Source organism: Hemiscyllium ocellatum, chromosome 19, assembly GCF_020745735.1.
Source record: "Hemiscyllium ocellatum isolate sHemOce1 chromosome 19, sHemOce1.pat.X.cur, whole genome shotgun sequence".
Lineage (NCBI taxonomy): Eukaryota > Metazoa > Chordata > Chondrichthyes > Orectolobiformes > Hemiscylliidae > Hemiscyllium > Hemiscyllium ocellatum.
Window position 1 is genome coordinate 61,660,590 of NC_083419.1, and position 22,747 is coordinate 61,683,336.

Consider the following 22,747-nt stretch of genomic DNA (forward strand, 5'->3'; position numbering starts at 1 on the left):
ATAAAAGAGATTAATTAAATTGCTTTCAACAGAAACTCAATATTTTACAATGGAAGATTCACTTGGTTATGCCACTGGGTGTCAAGGATTTTACTTCTAATTTACTATTGCAAACCATTAGAACAAGGTTAACAGCAATCATGTATGTGAGGCGAGAGAGAAAACTCGATAATTAGACATGCAACTGAATTTATAGAAGTGTGCTGAATTAATTATTCAGCTAGCTAGGCTTTAGCTTAGCACAATGCATTGGCATTTCGGATAGTTAATACAAAAGGCCTTAGTATTTTTCCCTCTATTTGCATCTGACGCTGGAGAAGTGCACAAACAGAGAGCAATTGAGCAGATTGGTGCCTAATGGTGAGCCTTTATAGTACATCAAGTGAGAACTTCTGTACTCAAATTATCCTTCATTCATATCTACACAGAATGAGAGTAGACAGACAAATGAACAGTTTCATTGTTCATGGTACATCGGACATTTACGAGCTTAAATGCAAACACTTTGTAAATTAAAGAAATGGAATAAACATAGCTTTATAGAAAAACCCACCAATGTCAAAATAGATCATTTGCAGTGACTTGTGCAATCACCAGTCTCTTTGAAACCTGGCAGCATTATCAATAAATCAGTCAGTAAATTGTAGTCACCAGTGAGATCGGGTCCAGTTTTGTACAGTAGAACAGAGTCCATTGAGATAGAGTCTGGAGATTAAACAATGGAATGTGGGCAAGAGACTGAATAGAGGAATAAGTTCAATTAAAATGAACATAAGAAATAGAACTGAAGTTAGCCATGCAATCACGAGATCCTGCTTCACGTTGGCAGAACGTCAATATCAATTCTACTTTCCAATCCTATCTCGAATTGCTTAGCTTTGCCTTCACTAAAAAACACAAAAGTAAAAACAAAACAATGTGGACGTTGGAAATCTGAAACAAACAGAAACTGCTGGACAAACTCAGCAAGTCTGGCAGTGTCTGTGGAGAGAGAAACAGACTTCATGCTTCAAGTCAGATATGACTCTTCTTCAGAACTGAAGCACCATTATAGTCCCAAACTATGTGCCTCTTCACATTTAAATTTTATAAAGAAATGTTTGCACTTAAAATCAACAGGCTCAGTGCATATATAATGTATACAATGCACACCAACACCTCATCATCTTCTACACATATAGCAATAATGACATATATTATAGCTTTAATACTTAATATTCATAAATAAATTATAGATTCTATGTAAAAATAGAGATACTTAAAAACATGTTTGCAGTAGAACTGCAGTTTAAATGGTAGAATCATTGGTCACAACATTTGAGTATTAATAAAATTTCAAATCCTACATGACCCCATAATCGTCGCTTGTTTACCCACCGAACAATTAACGTGTCAATCGCTGATTAATCACCACATTAGGATTTCAAGTCATGCTTATGACTCCAGTGGATTTGTACAATAAAGTGGGAGGTCTGTGTAGGGGGGTTAAGTGAGAGCTGCACCCATGAGGGGGAAATAGGCTGGTGCATACAGGAGGCCAAGCCAAGGGATGCTGGAAGACTACAGGGATGAAAAGGGAGCCAGCAAGGTTGAGAAGATCCTCCTTGGGTATTAATCAGAGCAAGACATCTGCAGTGCCAATGTGGGGGAGTGACAATACTGTGCCAGTATGTTCAGTGACAATGATGAGAAAGAACAAACCTATTTTAAAGGGGTCAATCATAGATTGTTGCCGTTGAAATTATGGTGCAACATGGCTGATGCATCAGCATCTAGACATGTGGAGATAAACACTCTTTGCAGACAGGACTTTCAAAATGTGGTCTAAATGAAGCGTATTTGAGTTTGCAATCTCTTCCCCCACCAATTCTTAAAAAACAATTCCTGCTCATTTTCTTCACTTCCCACTTGGAGATGTTGGCAACTTCCCTGGACAGGGTCCTACTGGCACCTTCCAGCAATTCTGCCCAGTGGGCATTAATCATGGGATAAGGATTAATTAGCTGTTAGTCCAGCAGGGGCAGTGAGACGACACCCAGTCCTATCCCCACTGCTAGCTGGGTTCAACAGAAAGCAATAAGGAATGTATAAGCTAGCTCTAGACACTGGCCTTGCACTGTGCCAAAGAGAAATACTTTCCCTGCTTTGTTTTAAATACATGCAAGGAAATTTAACCCATTGACGTCATAAATCTTTAAAATACCAATTAGCATTTCTTTACCCGAGTCTCAAAACTTCAAACAGCAAGTTAAATGGCCCAATTCTTTGCAAGACACACAGGTCAGGAGAGCTCTTCAGTTGGTGCTTACTCATCTAGAAAGACCCTACGGTTCCTCCATCACATCTTTTAATCACCTCCTCAATGATTCCTGGGTTTACTCCTGGAAGTGGGACACCCTCCTGTTCCTGCCATCGATCTGAAATTGATCTCCTTGTGCCCAATGAGTGAGCTCAGTGTGCTCTGCAAATTGGAGAGCTCTCAATCCTCATGTGACTCTTGAGCGCTGGGGAAGATCTCAACTCTAGGTAAAATCGGTGCTCAGCCTGAACAGGGAGCAGATGCTTCGAGTCTCAAAGTCATCACTCAAAATGGAACACCTTCCTTTCAGTTTGATTTCTGCCTCAGTATTCAACAATGAAATCTTACTTTTAACATTCCCACTTGGGTGACTTACCAGGAAAAGAAATAATCTTAAACTTCAGAGGATAAACACTCAAACATTGGGATGTGCACTGAATGACTTGGGAGGGAGGTTTTGCTCCTGACAAACTTCAATATAGAATGCGCTATTATACACTCGCAATACCATGTAAGGTTAGCCTGGACAAGGAGAGAAAGTTACACTTTCTTGAACAGCTTGCTTTTAATACAGGCTGGAGTGAAGAGCCTTGCTGTTCAAACCTTCACTGTGATTAGTTTCTGAGTATTTATTTCTGTTCCAGAAGTGTGTTTTTTTTTTGGTATGCATTGGGATGGATAAATTATGTTTTGTCACAACTCACCCCATGCAAATAACAGCCAATCACTGCAGGAAGGGCTGAAGTGAATGGTAGGGGCTGCAAATTTCTTAGACACAGCGATGGCTGCTTCATCACCTGAGGCTGTACCTAATAAAGGATGAAGTTGAATAAATGAATGTCAGAGAAGCTTCAATCCTCAAAGGCGATAAACATTGCTTTGAGCTCAGATGAGCTTACAGCTGTAAAATCACACACAAAATCAATGTCTCTTGGTTTACTTCACAGCAGAAAGATCCCTTTGTTGCTTCCGTCATTTAGGACCATATGAAATTCAAAGTCCTTCCCCTTCTTTCTGTATGACGTCATGGTCGAGAGCAGGCCATTTATCCGTCACCTTGTGCTAGCTTCCTGAGGGCTCTGCTCATCCCTCCTTTGTCCTTGTAACTTCTTCTCCAGGCGGTCCAGTTTACTGAGGTTCTCCCGCAGAATCTTGCTATTTGGCACAAGCTCCAGTGCTTTCTCATAGTACTCACGAGCTGCTTTGTAGTCACCCTGCGAGATCAAGACACCAAGATGGGCTTTAAGTGAAAGCAGAGAATAGAAACTGTGTGTATGGAAATTCATACAATCCCTACAGTGTGGAAGTAGCCATTTTGCCCATCGGGTCCATACCGACCCTCCAAAGAGCATCCTACCCAGACCCACCTCCCTACCCATAACCCCTGCATTTTTCATGACTAATCCACCTAGCCTGCACACCAAGGACAACACAACATTGCCAATCCACCCACCCTGCGTGTTTCTGGACTGTAGGAGGAAACTGGAGCTACAGGAAGGGACACACACAGACACGGGGAGAACGTGCAAACTCCATACAGTCACCTTAGGCTGGAAGCGAAGCTGGGTCCCTGGTGCTGTGAGGCAGCAACGCTAACCACTGAGCCATCGTGCCACTCCAATAAATGCAGTCACTACAGACAATTAGAGATTTTACTCAGGCAGGTTAACGGGCAAGTAGACCTGATGCAATCCCAAATAAAAAAGCCTGCTATCTGACATGCTTAACTTACTCCACACAGCAGCACAGTATTTCAATAGCACCAACCAAAATTCTCCCTGAATCCAATCTCACCCACAGAGGCTGTAGGTGCTGAATCTACCAGAACTGGCACTGGAGATGTATTCTCCTGCATTTAAACTGAAGCAGATTATTAGCAGAATAGCAGTAATTTTACTCGACACGTGACCATGCTGTACCCCATTTCCTCTCACTCATATGCGTATCTTTATTTATTTTCTCTCTCTCTCAGCCTTTGAGAACATAATGAACGAGGAGGTGGAGTAGCTATTAAATCTTCACAGCCATTCTATCCTATCATGACCTTGTGGTTCAATTTCACTTTCCCACTCACTCTCCATTTATCCTGAAAAATCTGTTGGTCCTGGCTGTTATAATATTCAATGATGGGGTGTCCATCACTCTCTGGAGTACAGAATTCCAAGATTCACAGTTCTCGGAGGAAAGAACTCTCTCTTCAGTTCATTCCTAAATGATCAGACTCTCATCTTGAGGCTCTGCCCTCAGATTCTAGATTCCTCAGATCTTATCGAAACCCTGTACAATTACTCGTGTACACCTGTGCCCTTGCAATTATAAAGAACATTGCACTTGCTTTCCAAATTGATTATGTTCTGTTTTCCCTTGTACAAACACACCCAATTCTCTCTGAACATCAACATTTACAAGTCTCACATCATCTGAAAAACCTTTTGCTTTCGTCTGTTTATAATTAAGTGAATAGCCACACATTTCCCCCACGTTATATTCCATTTGTCACCTTGTTGCCGGAGGTGAGAATGAATGACAGAGCGCATGCAATTTGCAAAGCATGTATCTTTGACAGAATTTTATTTAGCTGATCAATTGCATTGTCAATTTGGGGCAAAAAACAACCCCTTTTTTTGCTGACCTTTATGTGCCTGATCCCTCCCATGTTCATCCAAGCTTGCGACAGTTCTGGGCTCAGCTCTACTGCCTGCTTATAGCTCTGGTTTTTAAAATGAAAAAAACATACAAATTACACATTTCAGCAAGAGAGCAAACTGGTTAACACCAGAAAATATTAGTTCTGAGCTAATTTGCCTGCTCACAGATATGAAAGACTGTGAAAACTTACTTTATCAATTCTGCACTTAATAAAAGTCACTACATAAGCATGCAGCAATTGCTAATGTTTTGTATTTGCACAACAGTTTACTGGACTAAAATGAATAAACTTTGGATGATAATTGTCAATGCTGGTCTATTTTACTTCCTTGTTAATCTCTCCTCCCTCACTAGGTGAAACTGAGGACTGCAGATGCTGGAGATCTGAGTCAAGATTAGAGTGATGCTGGAAATGCACAGCAGGTCAGGCAGCTTCCAAGGAGCAGGAAATTCGATGTTTCTGGCAGGACCCTTTCATCATTCCTGATGTTCCTGCTCCTCGGATGCTGCCTGACCTGCTGTGCTCTCCTCCCTCACTGCCAGCTCATGCTATTGATCTTCCTCTGGTACCACTCTCACCCTCCCTTGCATGACCATAGAAAGGACTTTTCGACAGCTCAGGGCATCACCAGCTCCTCACCTGATACTTCCACACACCTACATTTCAGAAGAGATAACAAATCAGTGAGGAGAATGTAAAATTTTTCTCCATAACTTCTCAGTACAATTGCTCTCAGTTTGATACCAATTCAGGGGCAGTTTCTCTTGTGTGAAGAATGTTAGTCCTGGCTGACAGCTTGGAACCTTACCTTAGAGATCAGAGGTTCAGACACTTAAATGCCACTCTAGAAAATCTTTAGTATGATAGGTAGGCTGATATCTCAGTGCAATACTGAGGGACAGCTCCTATCTTTCAGACGAGATTTTCAACCCAACCCCTGGGTACCCTCTTAATGGGCAAAAAATTTCAAACTTCCTGAGTCAAACAAGAGCAGGGAAGTTCTCCAACCGATATTTAGTGCAGAGGAGTGAGATGTATGAGGATATATAATGATGATGTCAGTGTTACATAGTTAGGGAGGAAGCAGGAACTCTACCAGGGCCTGAGAGAATTTATGTACCTGTGTTGTTGTGAACAAAGAGTTTTAAGAAAAAAAATGTTGGAGTCAAGAAGTTTCACCTTGCAGAGTGAAACTAGTTATGCTCCGTACACAGTAAAACCTTTAACCCTCAACTAAGAAAATAGACTGCATGCTAACCATCAAAGTGTTGTTTGTTAGAACCTTCTATAAGCAATATGGCTACTACTTTTCCTATATTGAGTACACTTGAAAAAGTACTTTATTTGTTGTTGTGAAACACTTTGGAAGATCACGGGTTCAAATAAATGGTAGTTTCTTTTTGGTAATAAACTGCTGTGTGCACTGCCGATGCAATGAATTCCATTCCTCAGGCTCTTTTGTTTTTGTCTGTTGTATCTGCAAAGGCTCAAAATGGCCGCTTAGGTCCCAAGATGGCTCATTTGGTGCAGACAAAATACAACTGAATCCCAGAGGGTGCCAGATTAAATGGACTTTATTTTGGTTCTGGCACTGTTAGAGACAGTTGGGATATTAAAAAGGAAAAAGTGTGTTTCCATGGCCCACAGACATTTCATTGGTTAGTTTATAACCCATGAAGCATTTTCAAATATTGTCTCTATTGTCATGTAGTCTTTATGATGGCCAATATGCACACAACAAACGCCCACACACACTAGAGAGGCCAGATTATTTGATTTGGTGTGATACTGATCAAGGGATACATTTTAATTATTTCAAATAGAAAATAATACAGGTGCGTGAAATCTGAAGTAGAAACAGAAAATGTGAGTGAACTCAACATGTCTGAAAGTTGAAAATGTGTTGCTGGTTAAAGCACAGCAGGTCAGGCAGCATCCAAGGAATAGGAAATTCGACGTTTCGGGCATAAGCCCTTCATCAGGAAATTCCTGATGAAGGGCTTATGCCCGAAACGTCGAATTTCCTATTCCTTGGATGCTGCCTGACCTGCTGTGCTTTAACCAGCAACACATTTGCAACTGTGATCTCCAGCATCTGCAGACCTCATTTTTTACTCGAACTCAACATGTCTGCCACCATCTGTGAAATAAAGACAAATATCTCCAGTTTTGACCATTCATCAGAAAGATGCCTTCTTTGTTTTTCTTCCAAGTATGTTGATTTTGGGCCTTGGTTTAATATCTCATCTGAAATCCAGCTCAGCACTCTCTTGGTACCACATTGAACTATCAGGCTGGACTTTTGTTTAAGCTCAGCAGTAGGATTCGAACCTACAACTTTCAGACTCAGAGACGAGTGTGCTTCTGGCTGAGGCACGGCTGTACACACAGTGAACCTGCAGAATAGTGGCACCTATTGGCAACTGTGCAGCTTTGAACATTTAGTCAGGACAGGTGTAACCAGAGCCAACTTTTCAGAATCGCACAGTTGAATAACAGGTCATACCTCTATGGCTCAATAAGTTCAGGAAGAAAATAATGGAACAAGAACTTTGAAAAAACCAGGAATCATAGAAAGCAAGTGATAGTTTCAATACGTTTACATGTTACACATCCATGAGATACAAATGCTGCGTTGCCACTTTCTATAAATATCAGAGACAGCTACATTTCAGAGTTAGATATTTGGCACACCTCAAATGCCACATCCAGCTGATTCAGCTCCCTCAAAAGATTCCCTTCTGAAAAATAAAGTTCGGCAAGGATTTTTGGATCTTTGGGCTCCATTTGCAAGGCTCTTTTGCAAGCATCAAGTGCCTGTATGTGAGAGAGGAAGTGATTATCAGCACTTTTTCCTTTAACGTCAGTTTACTGAGATAATACTGAATCAAGTACACAATAAAGAATCCAAATTCTAAATGCACATGGGCAGATATTCAGACTCATGCATAATGCACACATATAACATGCATACACAGACACACATGCACAGAAAGACACCAGCACAAGACACACACAAGCCAGAAGTCAACCGTAACAGCAGCAGAATTACGTTCGAGCACAGACTACAATTTCTTGGCCCTGCATATCCCCTGGTCTACTGTTACCATAAGCTGGGGGATCAACCCTAGTTGACAGCAACAACATAGGTCCTAGACTGGGTCTGAGGCAGGTGGTAGGGGAACCAACAAAGAAACACATCTCACCAATCTTCCTGCCACAGGTGGATCTGTCCATGCCTGTATCAGTACAAGTTATCACCTCACAGTCCTTATGGAGGCAAAGTCCCATTGTGTTGTGCGACACTGTCATCATGCTAAATGGGACAGACTGCAAACGGATCCAGCAAATCAAAACATCTATGAGGCACTGTGGGCCATTAACAACAGCAGAATTGTACTCCAACACCATCTCCAACTTCCTGGTCTATCTCCCTCTCAATCATTACCATCAAGTTAGGGGAATAACCCCGGTTCAATGGAGAGTGCGTGAGGGCGTGCCAGCAGCAATATCAGGCATACCTGAAAATGAGGTATCAAAATGATCAAGCTACCAAACAGGACTACTTGCATGCCAAATAGCACAAGCAGCAAATGATGGGCAGAGCTAAGCGATCTCACAACCAATGGATTAAATCTAAGCTCTGCAGTGCAGCCACATCCAGTCATGAATGGTGGTGGACAATTGAACAACTCACTAAATGAGGAGGCTCCATGAATATCTCCATCCTCAATGATGGGAGCACCCAGCACACTGACGCAAGCAATAAGGTTGAAACATATGTAATGACCTTTAGCCGGAAGTGAATGAGCTATCTCAGCTTCTTCATAAGGTCCCGGCATTACAGAGGCCAGTCTTCAGCCAATTCGATTCACGCCATGAGATATCAAGAAAAAACTGGAGGCATTGGATACTGCAAAGGCTATAGACCCTTTCAGTAATAGGAAGAGAGACCTGTGCTCCAGAGCCTGCTGCAACCCTAGCAAAGCGATTCCGTCCGGCTCGAACACTAGCAACAACCTGACAATGTTGAGAGATATGGGCCAAATGGGACAAGTTCAGTTTGGGATAGCTGGTCGGCATGGACAAGTTGGACCGAAGGGTCTGTTTCCAATGCTATATGACTCTATGAAGTATAAAGACCATCAGTGAGCTGAGTGGCTTGTTTCTGTGGTGTAAACTCAATATAAATTCTATATAAAAATTGCATATTCGTGAAGCAAAGGTCATCCACCTCATTCATAGGATGGCAAGCAAGTGTCCCCAGTGATACTGTTAAGAAGGTTTTAACAAAGGTTAACTGACCTCCTTCAGGTTTCCCATTTTACTGTAGATTACAGACAAGAGGCGCTGACACTCGAGGCAGTCATGCCTTTCACTCACTACTTGGTTGATGAGTCTCTCAGCTTCTTTGGCCCGGCCGGCCACAGAGAGAACCTGGGCCTAGAAAGCAAGAGACAGAAGTGAATGTGTAACATTCCCAACTTGGAGCGTGGTGAAAGAACTCTGACAACACGCCTTTGATGAACCCACTAGACAAGTGCCCAGGCAAAAGGCTTGGAATATAAACTACGACAACTAAGATGCGAGGAAGTATTGCGTAAGGATCAAAATGTTCACTTTATTTATTGCCACAGATGCTGCCAAACCTGCTGAGCTTCTGATTTGATTATAACAAAGGTGGTAACTTTTTTCAAGGCTTTGCATTTTCAGCACTGGGAGATACCTCTGGTCGGGAATAAACAGCATACAATAAACACTTGGTATTGTTACAAAACAAAAACAAACCTTGCATTAAAATAGCAGCTGATTACAGGAAAACATCCCAAGGCACTGCAGCATTAGCAAACTCAATTTGATACTGAACCAATAAGATGACATTAATGTAGTGGTACTATCACTAGACTATTAACTCAGAAACTCAGTGACGTTCTGGGGAACCAGGGTTCAAATACCATCATGGCAGATGAATGAAATCTGAATTCAGAATCTGGAATTAATGTTTGAATGAATGACCATGAGCTCGTTGCTGGGAAGAACCAATCTGGTTGTCCTGTTGGGAAGGAAACTGTCATCCTTATCTTGTCTCTGGCCAAGATTGACTCCAGACACACTGCAACGTGGTCGACTGTAAGTGCCCGTGGGCAATTGGAAGTGGGCAATAAATGCTGGCCTAACCACAGATACCCCTCATTCTGTGAATTAACTTAAAAGATGATGTATATTGGAGAATGCACACTTGTTCAAAGTGGTGGGTTTTCAACATCAACTTACAGGAGGAATTATCTCAGGAGTGAATTCCAGAACTAAGGACCTTGTTTTTTTTTAATTTCAGATGTTTGAATTTAAGCAAATTTAAGAAGGGCGGCACAGTGGCTCAGTGGTTAGCGCTGCTGCCTCACAGCGCCAGGGACCCATGTCTGACTCCACCCTCAGGTGACTGTCTGTGTGGAGTTTGCAAATTCTCTCCGTACCTGCAGGGGTTTCCTCCGGGTGCTCCAGTTTCCTCCCACAATCCAAAGATGTGCAGGTTAGGTGAACTGGCCATGCTAAATTGTCCCATAGTGTCTAGAGGTGTGTAGGTTAGGTGCATTAGTTAGGGGCAAATATAGGGTAGGGAAATGGGTCTGGGTGGGTTACTCTTCAGAGGGTCTGTGTGGACTTGTTGGGACGAAGGGCCTATTTCCACATTGTCGGGAATGTAATTCAAAGGGAATGGTTCCAAGATTTTTCTGAGAGTGAGAGAGAGAGGTTTGCTTTACTCATGACACTCCTGCCAATTCATTGCAGCAAGGAGCTCAAATGCAAAGACATGCATGTTCTTCATTAGAGTGATTGCCTCTTTTGGGAAGTTTAATCCTCCTGTGAAGCATTTTGAATTTCTCACCTCAGAATTCCATCTTGTGACTATCTGTTCATGTATGAGTGATACGTTTTGGTCGGGAGAAAACAGGTGTATGGGTGCACAAGTTACCTGAGGTGAGAGAGCATTTAATAAAAGCAAGCTGTATTTTTATTTTAATTATTTCATGGGGTGAGTGTGTCGCAGGTTAGACAGCATTTATTGCCTAGCCTTAATTGCCAAAAGGACAGTGAATCAAACTCATTGACAGTCAATGAAGGTAAGCATGCAGGTACAACAGGTAGTGAAGAAGACTATTAGCATGCTGGCCTTCATAACAAGAGGGATTGAGTATAGAAGCAAAGAGATGCTTCTGCAGCTATACAGGGCCCTGGTGAGACCACACCTGGAGTACTGTCTGCAGTTCTGGTCTCCAAATTTGAGGAAAGACATTCTGGCTATTGAGGGAGTGCAGCATAGGTTCACGAGGTCAATTCCTGGAATGGCGGCATTACCTTACACTGAAAGACTGAAGCGACTGGGCTTGTATACCCTTGAATTTAGAAGACAGAGGGGATCTGATTGAGACATATAAGATTATGAAAGGATTGGACACTCTGGAGGCAGGAAACATGTTTCAGCTGATGGGTGAGTGCCAAACCAGAGGACACAGCTTAAAAATACAGGGTAGACCATTTAGGACAGAGATGAGGAGAAACTTCTTCACCCAGAGAGTGGTGGCTGTCTGGAATGCTTTGCCCCAGAGGGCAGTGGAGGCCCAGTCTCTGATTCATTTAAGAAAGAGTTGGTTAGAGCTCTCAAGGATAGTGGAATCAAGGGTTATGGAAATAAGGCAGGAAGAGGATACTGATTAAGGATGATCAGCCACGATCATATTGAATGGTGGTGCAGGCTCGAAGGGCAGAATAGCCTAGTCCTGCATCTATTGTCTATTGTCATTGCTGTGGGTCTGGAGTCACATGTAGGCCAGACCAGATAAGGATGGCAGTTTCCTTCCCTAAAGACATTAGTGAACCAATGAGTTTTTACAACATTGACTCACATGGATTCACAGTCATCATTAGACTCTTAATTCCAGCTACTTACGGAATTCAAATCCCACCAACTGCCCAGGTGGCATGTGAACCTGGGTCTCAAGAACACATCATCAATATTATTGAGGACAAGAGCAAGAAGGTTAAATTAAATATATAAAAGGCACTAGTTTGGCCACAGCTGGAATATTGCTTTCGGTTCTGGGTACTATATTTAGGAAGTGGTTTATAAGAATGGTTCCAGAAGTGAGGATTTCCGGTTATGAACCAACCTGGGGAAGAGAGGGTTGGTAGGGGATCGGTTAGAGGCATTCAAAATCATGAGGGATCTGGATAGGGGAAATTTGTGAAATGATTGAGACCGAGTCACGATAAATTTAAAACAATTAATAAAAGAGGCGGAAATGATATGAGGAAAAGCTTTTGCATGCAGCAAATGGGTCTGAAACGCATGTCCCAGTGACAAGGTAAAGGCAAGTTCTTTCAAAAGGGAAATAAACTATTATTTGAAAAGGAACAATGTGCTGGATTACAGTGAAAGTGGGAGAATTGCACTCATTGAGATGGCATTAGGAGAGCTAGTTTCAATAAGATGGGCTGAAGGGACTCCATTGGTGCTGCGATTCTGCCAAATACATGTCTTTTTTCCTATTCAGCTTTGACAGATATTGACGACCGTGCATGATGGGCTGAATTCAGATCGTCTCCCTCTTGTTTACTTTGAGAGTTTGCGCAGGGAATTTTTATTTGTTGCTGTTTCATAAACTTGACCTCTGATCAGTGCGTGCGAGAGCCAATCAAAACTGCGCGATCTATGAAACGTGTCATGATGAGCAGGAAATGCCACTATTTTGTGTTGCTGGCTATGTCACTGCACAATGCACCAGCGCTCAGCTGACGCATTGGTTTCGAACTTCGAACTGCTCAGTAGCAGCAGTGTGTACTATCAAGAAGATGCACTGCAGAAATTCACCAAAGATCCTCAGACAGCACCTTCCAAACATGCAACCACTTCCATCGAGAAGGACAAGGGCAGCAGATCCATGGGAACAGCACCACCTTCAAGTTCCCCTCCAAGCCACTCACCAGCCTGACTTGGAAATATATCGCCGTTCATTCACTGTTGCTGGATCAAACTCCTAGAATTCCCTCCCCAACAGCATTGCGAGGAGAACTCCGGATTAGGCAGAGGTGGGTGAAGACTGTGAAGGGGGCTGAGTGGTTTGGGGGCAGTGAATCAATAACTGAGGGAGGATAGTGGTAAATGGGTGGGCCACAGGCAGGGGAAGAACAGGTGGAGGGGGGGTCAAGGGAGATCCAGAATACGTGGGATGGAGTGAATCGCTGTGGAATTGAGATGGTGAACAGCTGAGATGAGGTTGAGAATTAAAATTGTGAGCAGGTCAATTGAATATTCAGGACTGGCAAGTTTTTAAATTTATTTATTCATTTTTCAGTGGAACGTGGGCGTCGCTGGCTAGGCCAGCATTTACTGCCCGTCCCTAGTTGCCCTTGAGAAGGTGGGGGTGAGCTGCCTTCTTCAACTACAGCAGTCCACCTGCTGTGGGTTGACCCACAATGCTGTTAGGGAGGGAATTCTAGGATTTTGACCCAGCAACAGTGAAGGAATGGAGATATATTTCCAAGTCAGGCTGGTGAGTGGCTTGGAGGGGAACTTGAAGGTGGCGCTGTTCCCATGGATCTGCTGCCCTTGTCCTTCTCGATGGAAGTGGTTGCACATTTGGAAGGTGCTAGCTGAGGATCTTTGGTGATCTTCTGCAGTGCATCTTCTTGATAGTACACACTGCTGCTACTGAGCATCAGTGGTGGAAGGAGTGGATGTAGTGCCAACCAAATGGGTTGCTATGTCCTGGACGGTGTCAAGTTTCTTGAGTGTTGTTGGGCTGCACTCATCAGGGGGTATTCCATCACACTCCTGACTTGTGCCTTGTGGAGGTGGACAGGCTTTTAGGAGTCAGGAGGTGAGTTACTCATCTCAGTATTCCTAGTCTCTGACCTACTCTTGTTGCCACTGTGTTTATGTGGTGAATCCAGTTACATTTCTGATCAATTATAACTCTCAATATGTTGATAGTGGGGGATTCAGTGATGGTAACACCATCAAATGTCAAGGGGCAGTGGTTAGACAGTCTCTTGATGATGATGGTCATAGCCTGGCATTTGTGTGGTGTGAATGTTACAGGGGACTGATTAATTATAGGAGTGTAGTGAGTTTGGAGAAGTGTGGTTGATGGGTGAAAGATGAGTAACTGAGGTAGGTGAGCGAAGTGAAAGGTAGGGAGGTGCATCTTGAAGGATAGGCGTTAAAGGGCAGTGGCTGGTGCAGTGAGGAGAACATAGCATTCTTCTTCCAACACTTCACCCAGAAGTAGTAACCAGAAGACCGGTAAAACCAGCAGATCATCGGCAGGAAAGCAACCCACATAACCAAAGACCCCTCCAACCCTGGTTACCCTCTCTTTCACCAGGCAGAAAGTATAAAAGTTTGAAAACACACACAAACAGATTCAAGAATAGTTCCTTCTCCGCTCTTATCAGACTTGTGAATGAAGGCAACAGCCGAGTGGGATTATTGCGAGATGATTAGTCCAGAAACTCAGCTAATGTTCTCGGGGCCTGGGTTCAACCATGCCATGGCAGATAATGAAATTTGAATTCACTTGAAAATCTGGAATTAAGGGTCTAATGATGACCATGATGTCCATTGTCGATTGTCAGGGAAAACCCATTCAGTTCACTAACGTCCTTTAGGGAATGAAACTGCCATCCTTTTCTGGTCTGGCCTACATGTTACTCTAGACCCACAGCAATATGGTCGACTCTTAACTGCCCTCTGGGCAATAAACGTTGACCTAGCCTGAGATGCCCATATCTTGTGAATAAAAAACCTCTCTTATATTAGAGTTGATCTACCTCTGCATTTTCACTGTAGTTGTAACGCTTATCTGCTTTCTGTTCCATTACCCTGGTGTCGTTATATAAGGCATGATTTGTCTGGCTAGCAAGCCAAACAATACTTTTCACTGTAGCTCGGTACATATGACAATAATAAATCAGATCACATATTAGTCCGCTCGCCTTCTGTACTTCAAAACTGAGCTCAGAATAACCCGTAGATTCATTTCCATGATTTCCCGCGAGGTACATATGATGAATCCATTAGTAATAGCAATCTTTACATGTTTTAACCACTATCTACCACACATCACATTGATAGAAAAAGCAAAATGCTATGATGTCTGAAATTTGAAATTAAAATCAAGGTAGCACTGTAAATATTCAGCAGGCCTGTGGAGAAAGAACAAGAGTTAACTTTTCAGGTCAATGAAGGCTCACATTGAAGTTTCCAATAGCTTTGTACATACCACTGCCAGTTTTAGTTCGCTGTTTGTGGGCTGCATTGTAATTGCCTCCTTGTAGATAAGCAGAGCTTCTTCGTACCTGCCTGTGTTGTAGTACAGGGCCCCGAGAGGAGACAGAACATCCACAGTTCTGGTGATCCCTAGTGCTCTGCCAAATAATAACAAAGGAACATCTTCAAAATGTGGACAAAGTCTCTAAAATATTATTTTCTCCACTGTCTGAGCCACATATTTCCAGGCTACCGTGTGGTTGCCAGCCTAACAGGAGAAAAGCACTGCAGTAGACATTTTCAAAAAATTAATTCATGGGATTTGGGCATCACTGGCTGGGCCAGCATTTATTGCCCATCCCGAGCTACTCTCAAGAACATGATGGTGAGCTGCCTTTATGAAACGCTGCAGTCCACATGCTGTAGGTTGACCCACAATGGCTTTAGGGAGGGAATTCTGGGATTTTGACCCAGCGACATTTGCCCACTTACCTGACCATCGGAACAGTCAAACAGTTGGAGCGGGACTTGCTGTGGAAGTGACTGAGTAGCCAACAGGCTGGGGAATGTCAGCTGAAGCACGGCAGACCTGAATGTCGGGCATTCCTTCCACCATGTAAGGGTTCTGTGGTTGGAACTAACAACATCCCCCAAATGGGTAGATTCCATTTATTCCAAGTGTTCAACTGACAAGATTTCTTAGGAGGAGCTGGAATCAAATCAATCTTTTCCTAGCTTAACACAACATTAAAAACATTAGCAGATCTGCAGAGAGAGTAGTTAACTTTTGGGTCCATCATCCAAGCTAGAGAAACAATAGCCTGAAAATAGCAAGATCTCATCTTCCACTTTGCCTCATGAAGTGCTGTCAGCCAGTAGTTTAATGTTCACCCAGACACTACCTGAACGATGTTATATTTACACAAAATAGTTGTAATCAATAGCTGCTGGATCTTGAACACCTTGACAGACACACCCACTACCTTACACTACGAGAAATAACATAAGCATTGACACATCAGGTAAGTCACCTTGCTCGAGGCAAACTCAAACCAGGGGGAAGTGAGGGGGAGGGGTGGGGAATTAAAAAGACGCTGGGTGGGGACTGTGCTTCATGTAGGCATGGAGTGTGCTTGCAATATAAGGAGGGCGTGTGTATGGGGAACGAGTGTGGGGACAGTGTGCTTGTACACGTGGAGTGTGCGCGTGCAGATTGTGCATGCGTGCATGGAGAGTGTATGCGGTGTGTGTGAGATGAGCCAGAGTGCGTCAGGAGTTACGTGAGTGTATGGGGAGTTTGTCCAAGGGGAAGTGTATATGTGTGTCCTGTCTATGAGGAAGGTGGGAGTGTGTGGGGGATTTGGGAGCAGGTGTCTGGGAGGGTAATGTGAGTGAAGGGAAGAAAGTGTATGTGAGGGGGCAGAGAGTAGCATGGAGGGGAGAATGTGTGTTGAAAGGGAGAGTTTCTGTGAGGGGAGATTTTCTGTGCGTCTGTAGAGCACGTTGTTGTGTGTGTGTGGAGAATGTAAGGGATATTTCTTGGGAAGGGGGTTCTGTGTATCTCCCTCTCCTCTTCTTCCATTTCTCCATCTATTGCTGGGTTAAGAACTCCCTTGTTGACTCCATCATTACTGACTGACTTGGTGGTTTCCAGAAGGTTTGCCTCTTTAAGATTTCCTATGATGGCAGCATTCTGTTTTTTATCTGTTTTGCTGTTTATTTTTCATCAAAAGCTTGACTTCTACTAGTCAGTTTAAACCCAGAGGAATTTTAATAGAGCCAACACCTCTTCCAAAAGCTTTTCATTTTACAGCGATTATCCTTTGCAGTGTTCTATTTTGGAAAAAAACTATCCCATTTCCTTCCTTTCTCCCATGTCGTCACACCTTCTGTAACTTGGCCAAGCGTTCAGCTTTCTGTGTTCTATTATTGAGTGCCTGCACACACTGGGGTCCAATCCTGTTGTTTCCTACTCTCCACATGGACCTGGCCCCTGGCCAGTATTACTCCCACACAAGAGCACAGAGGCGAATTATAGCAGCCCTGCCAATGCTCTGACCAAGGTCAGGAAACTCAGAACAGACCAGAGACGAAAATGTAAAGACTAACCTAGCCTATTGGAGCCAGAGAAATTGGAGACATGGTGTTCTTTAAAAGTCACTTTGGAACCTCTAAATGCTGTGGATATCAGCAAGAAGCAACCATAGGAATTTGTCATGAGTTTCTGTTAAACAGTGGTGGAGTGGAAGATAGCATTTAACTCCTTTCTGGAAGCACTGCCTAAATATTTAGTTGCTAATGGAATTGACACCAGTAAACAGATGTTGTATGGGATTTGTGAGGGACACTGATGCAAAATTAAAGAGGCCTCACCCTAAATGCTAGTGATAGTAATCAAATCTAACCTGGTGTTGTCGTGGATAATTTTAGCTTGAGAGATTAAAAAAGTTGGGTTGTGACATTGAATACTATGCATTAAAAAAAACTCTGAACTGTCAGTATTTGGCATATGTTAAGAGAAAGTGAGTTTGCCAAACACTTCTAATGAAAGACTACAGCTACTTAACCATTTGTCATATTTATACCACATTAGAATTTAAGACATTATTTAGGATTAAGCATCAGTGTCTGGAAGGAATCCCAAATTCTGTCAGATTGCTTGATAGAATTTGCCTTTTGGCAACACCTACTTGACTCACTAGTGTTCCATAATCCTCTGTGATTGAATTTCTTATTTACACGTCTTTCACCATGTCTTATTACCAAAGTTGCACAGTCCAATAATGTCTGAAAAGAAATAAATAAGGACTATTAGCTCCCAAGTGCACTTCCTGTTCCATGTCAGGCTACCATACTGCCAGGGAATAATCGAAATGGCCCTTCCTCCAGGTGAGGCCGGAGAGTGGGCGCTAAATGACTGATTGACCACAGAGAATATAATGGAAATGCTGGACACAATCTTCATCCAACTTTCCAACAAGTTAGTGCAAGAAAACCTCAAAATCAGAGAAATTCATGCTTAATCGTGCCTAATGCTTCATGTAAGTTAATTCACATTTAACTGTAACCTAAGCCAAGGCTACATTTTATTACCACAGTAGCACCGAGGAAATACTACAATTTCTTTTGAAGGGAGTTGCCTTTAACAACTAAGGGGCATTTTGGACCACTGCAAAAGAGTCACATTAATCAGTCCTTACATGAGTTGTCTATTTCCTGTCCTGGTGTTCTATATTAAATGGACCCTTCATCACTGTGTACATTCACAGGAGGCAGACTGTCCCCTCAGATCAATGCCAGCAGACAAGGATTTAGCCACTGCTGGGTGCCTGCAACAGGATCCCACTCAGTCCATTTCTCCTATTTTTCCTCCATTGCCCTGAATTTATTCTGCAAAGGATTATCCAATTCTATTCTGAAAGCCTTGACTGAATCCAATCATTCAGATTGGGGCGGCACTGTGGCTCAGTGGTCAGCACTGCTGCCTCACAGCTCTAGTGACCTGGGTTTGATTCCAGCCTCGGGCAACTGTGGAGTCTGCACATTCTGTCAGTCGGTATGCTCTGGGGTTCTCCGATTTCCTCCCACAGTCACAAAAATGTGCAGGTTAGGTGGATTGGCCATGCCATAGTGTACAGGGACGTGCAAGGTAGGCAGGTTAGCCATGGGAAATGCAGAGTTACAGTGATAGGATGGGTGGGATGCTCTTTGGAGGGTCAGTGTGGACTCGATGGACTGAATGGCCTGCTTCCATGCTGTTGGGATTCTATACCTTAGTCTCAGGGTGCATTCCAGATCCTGCACCAAAACGAAAGAAGAATCTTCATGCCTCAGTTGCTTATTTAGGTGTTCAATTTCCCTATGCTTTTCGCTAACGAATAAAACAAAAGGCTGAAAAGCTTCAGGTGCCTGACCGCCTTCACAGCACGCTCTCTCCTATTCCTCCAATTGACAATCTAACACAAACTAGAGATTCTTTTGATTCCCCATCTACCCAGAGGCAGCCCAAAATGCATGCTCAACCCATGTGGCCGGTCTCAACAAAAGGCAACGTTCACACCCTACGACCCCTCCATTCTCAGCCAAGTCAACTGACCACACAAACTGAAATGATGAAGAATCACAAGACCAAATGGACAGAAGAGACCTCCGCCCATGTTCCTGCCAGAATTCCACCCACATCACGGCACATCGGCACCCTTACCGTTTGTACCACGTCTCAGCCTCCTTGTTCCTATTGGCCGAACGCAGCAGACGACCGAGGTTCACCATGGCAACATAGTGTTTGGGATTTAGCCGAATGGCTTGCAGGTAATGACCTGAAGCTCCACTCCCATTCCCTGCAGAATACAATCAAGCCCATAGATTAATAGCAAGGCAAAGATGGCTGAGCTGATCTGACATTCACTGCCTGGGAGCAGATTCAATAGCAATGGTCTATATCGATTTGGATAAATACTTGGAAGAGAGATAGGCAAAGGGAAATAGGCAAAGGAAGGACAGATGCATGAGGACTTATGAAGAAAGTGAGGACTGCAGATGCTGGAGATTAGAGTTGAGAGTGTGGTTCTGGAAAAGCACAGAAGGTCAGACAGTGTCCGAGGAACAGGAGAATCAATGTTTCGGGCATAAACCATTCATCGGGATCTCTTTCAACGATCAAGTACAGGCAACATGGGCTGCTTCTGTGCCCATCACCGACATGATTCAGGCAAGCTTTTCAAGACAAGGCTTGATAATATTTCATCCGAAAAACGTTAACATTTGTTCCCTCAATAAACGCTGCCTGAGCTGCTGTGCGTTTTCAGGAAACGATGGCATTTTGGAAAGTTTGCGATCCTTCTTGGACTAAAGGTAATCCTTGCATTGCTCAGTACCTGCAAAAGATCTGCTGCTGGGATGTTTGGTTCATTCTCCCAGACCGAAGAAAAGCTCACAGTTCAATGGACCAACAGGTGATGCTAAGTCTACTAAATGTGATTCAAGAACCATGGATTTTTTTTATTCAGTGGAATCTTAGCTGTTACTTAGTTACTGGGGAGAACGGCTAAGAGCAGCTGAAAACATCCCAACATGGAAGAGAACTGTTTGCCAAGTTTTCTCTGAGTGCAGACAATTCAAGATGGTGCATTTGAAACCAGGATTTTCAACTGGGGACCTGGTTGCATGTTTCTTCCCACTTCTATCAGGTACATCTCTTAAACATTAAAAAAAGAAAAGAGGGGGCTTTCTTTAGAACTGAAGGCAAGAAGGACATTACAAAAATCAACACTCGACGTTGGCTTTCCAACACTTGGACCGAGTTCAAAATCCATCCCAGTCCAATGGTATAAATGTCTCTCATCTTCTAGTTGGAAGGTCGTATCTAGCATTGGGTGTAGGTTAGCTCAGTTGGCTAGATGGCTTGTTTGCAATGCAGAGTGACGCCAACAGTGCAGGTTCAATTACCACACCAGCTGGGGTCACCATAAAATTCCTGCCATCTCAATTTCATCTTTTGCTTGAACTCTCCACCAATCGTCTCTCTCAAAAGAGGGGTTGGCCCTACGGTCCTCTGAGATTATGGCGACTTTGTATCTGAAATGGGGTTGCCAAAGTCAAACTAGCTTTACATTAACATGGGCTCACTGATCTGAAACTGCCTCGAAATGGCTTCAAATGGACAATCTCAGTCATGGGTCACTGACCTGGGAACTGGATTAACATCACATATAATAATTTAAGGATCATCCCCCAGAATGTAGGATCCGGGCAGTATTGGGATACAGAATGGAGTCCTTCTGACAGTCTTGTAAACACACACTCTCTAGCAACCAACATAAAGAATGGTGATTTGGGTAAGGTAATGAACCAGGCCTAGGCATCAATCCCCCAGGCATTGGCATCCTCAGACAAATCCCACAGAGTAATATGTGGTCAGGACATGTCAGACAAAAACATTTCCATTGCTTACCTTGGTCAACTAAGAAGACTCCATAGTTGTTGTGTAGGTCTGAGTTCTCAGGACAGTTTTCGATACCACGCACATATATATCATCAGCTTCTTCGAATCGTTCCTTTCAAAAAATGATAGCCCATATTTTATAACATTTAAAATGGTCAACAAATTACAAAGTTCGATCCTTCCCAACTTTGTTCAGCTAGCCTAGGAAATAACTAGCATAGGTAATCTGTACTCAGCAAGCACCATCTCAAATGTTGGCGCAGAGATATCAACATTGGGCTCAGAATCAAGGGAAGGGAAATTCTCATTTCTAATGCTGACCTATTGAAAGAGCATTGGGCTGTTTACTGTGGAGAAGATTAGATGTGATGGTGATCTCCCCAGTGATCAAATAACTTCACTTGATTGCACCTTCTAAAAAGACAATATTTTTCCTTGCATGTGGAGGGAAACAGTCAAATCTGGTAACAAATTCAGTCTGTCACTGAGCAAGTGCTGCTTGACAGGACTGTCGAGGATACTTCCCATCACTTTCTGAAAAATCAAGCATGCTAATTGGTCAGGTTGGATTTATACTGCATTTTGTGGACAGGACATCAATGGACAATGTTTCACATTGCCAGGCAGTTGCTCGTGTTGCATTGGAACAGCTTGGCTGCAGTGTGGCTAATTCAGGAGTAGAAGTCTTCAGTGCTACTGCTGGAATGCTGTCAGGATCCATAACCTTTGTGTGCCTTTGGCCATTTCTTGATATCATATGCACTGAGTTGAAGAATGTAATATTGGGAACGAGCTGGATCACCCATGCATCACTTATGACTTTAAGTGGGTGCAGATGTTTCAGCCTTATCTTTAGCCCCACAAATCCCAAACCATCATTCACTAAACCAGACTGAAAGAGGCCTTAAAGTGACAAGAGCAAACTATCCCTTCTTATTCAGTCTCTTGCCTTTGGCGCAGTCGATTAGACAATTCTTCAGTGATCACGTGGTTCCATTTTTACCTATCCAATCATATCTCTGGTCCACTCCCACACCGTAGTGCGCCCCCCCCCACCCCACCCCACCCCAAGGATTTATCCTTTACCCCGTGCTGTTTCTCACCTTCAACAAGATCAATTGAGAACAGGTTGTTCCCCACACTGTTGACACCCACCCTCACTACCACCTTTCCCTTGTCCCCCATCCTCTGCCTCCAAAATGTTAAGTTGCTTCTTGGAAATCTTGGACCGGATATGTTGAAATTTCCATCTTTGGGGAAAACCAAAGGCATCGGGTGCAATTTTCCAGGCCTGCCCTGAGCTTTCAGAAGGCCGGGTGGGGGAACTGAATTGAACAGCAGAGAAAAGTTCTGTTTCCTGACAATAGGTTAAGGTTTAGCTGCTCTGTCCTCAGAGTATTTCAGGTGGATTGACTGACCCAACCCCGGAAGCTGTTTAGTGCTCATGTTCATGAGATGAATTCTCATTGGCACCCCAACCTGCTGGGAAGTGTGTTCACAGGTACAATCTCCCCAATCAAAAAGGAGATAAGCACATTTATAAACTCGACCTTATTTTTAACTCCAAGCTCAAATTAGGCAACT

General features: G+C 43.3%; 1 protein-coding gene across 1 annotated transcript in view; it reads right to left on the minus strand.

The window, feature by feature from the left end:
* Positions 1 to 347: 347 nt before the first annotated feature.
* Positions 348 to 22,747, minus strand: part of tmtc1 (transmembrane O-mannosyltransferase targeting cadherins 1) — a 171,973-nt gene continuing 149,573 nt past the window's right edge. The window contains exons 13-19 of the mRNA XM_060839995.1: positions 21,173 to 21,275; positions 19,424 to 19,559; positions 15,233 to 15,377; positions 9,255 to 9,392; positions 7,644 to 7,766; positions 4,932 to 5,009; positions 348 to 3,513 (exon numbers count right to left, since the gene is read on the minus strand). Of these exons, the coding sequence (XP_060695978.1) occupies positions 3,352 to 3,513; positions 4,932 to 5,009; positions 7,644 to 7,766; positions 9,255 to 9,392; positions 15,233 to 15,377; positions 19,424 to 19,559; positions 21,173 to 21,275 (885 nt within the window). The 3' untranslated portion in view covers positions 348 to 3,351. The remainder of the gene's footprint in view (positions 3,514 to 4,931; positions 5,010 to 7,643; positions 7,767 to 9,254; positions 9,393 to 15,232; positions 15,378 to 19,423; positions 19,560 to 21,172; positions 21,276 to 22,747) is intronic.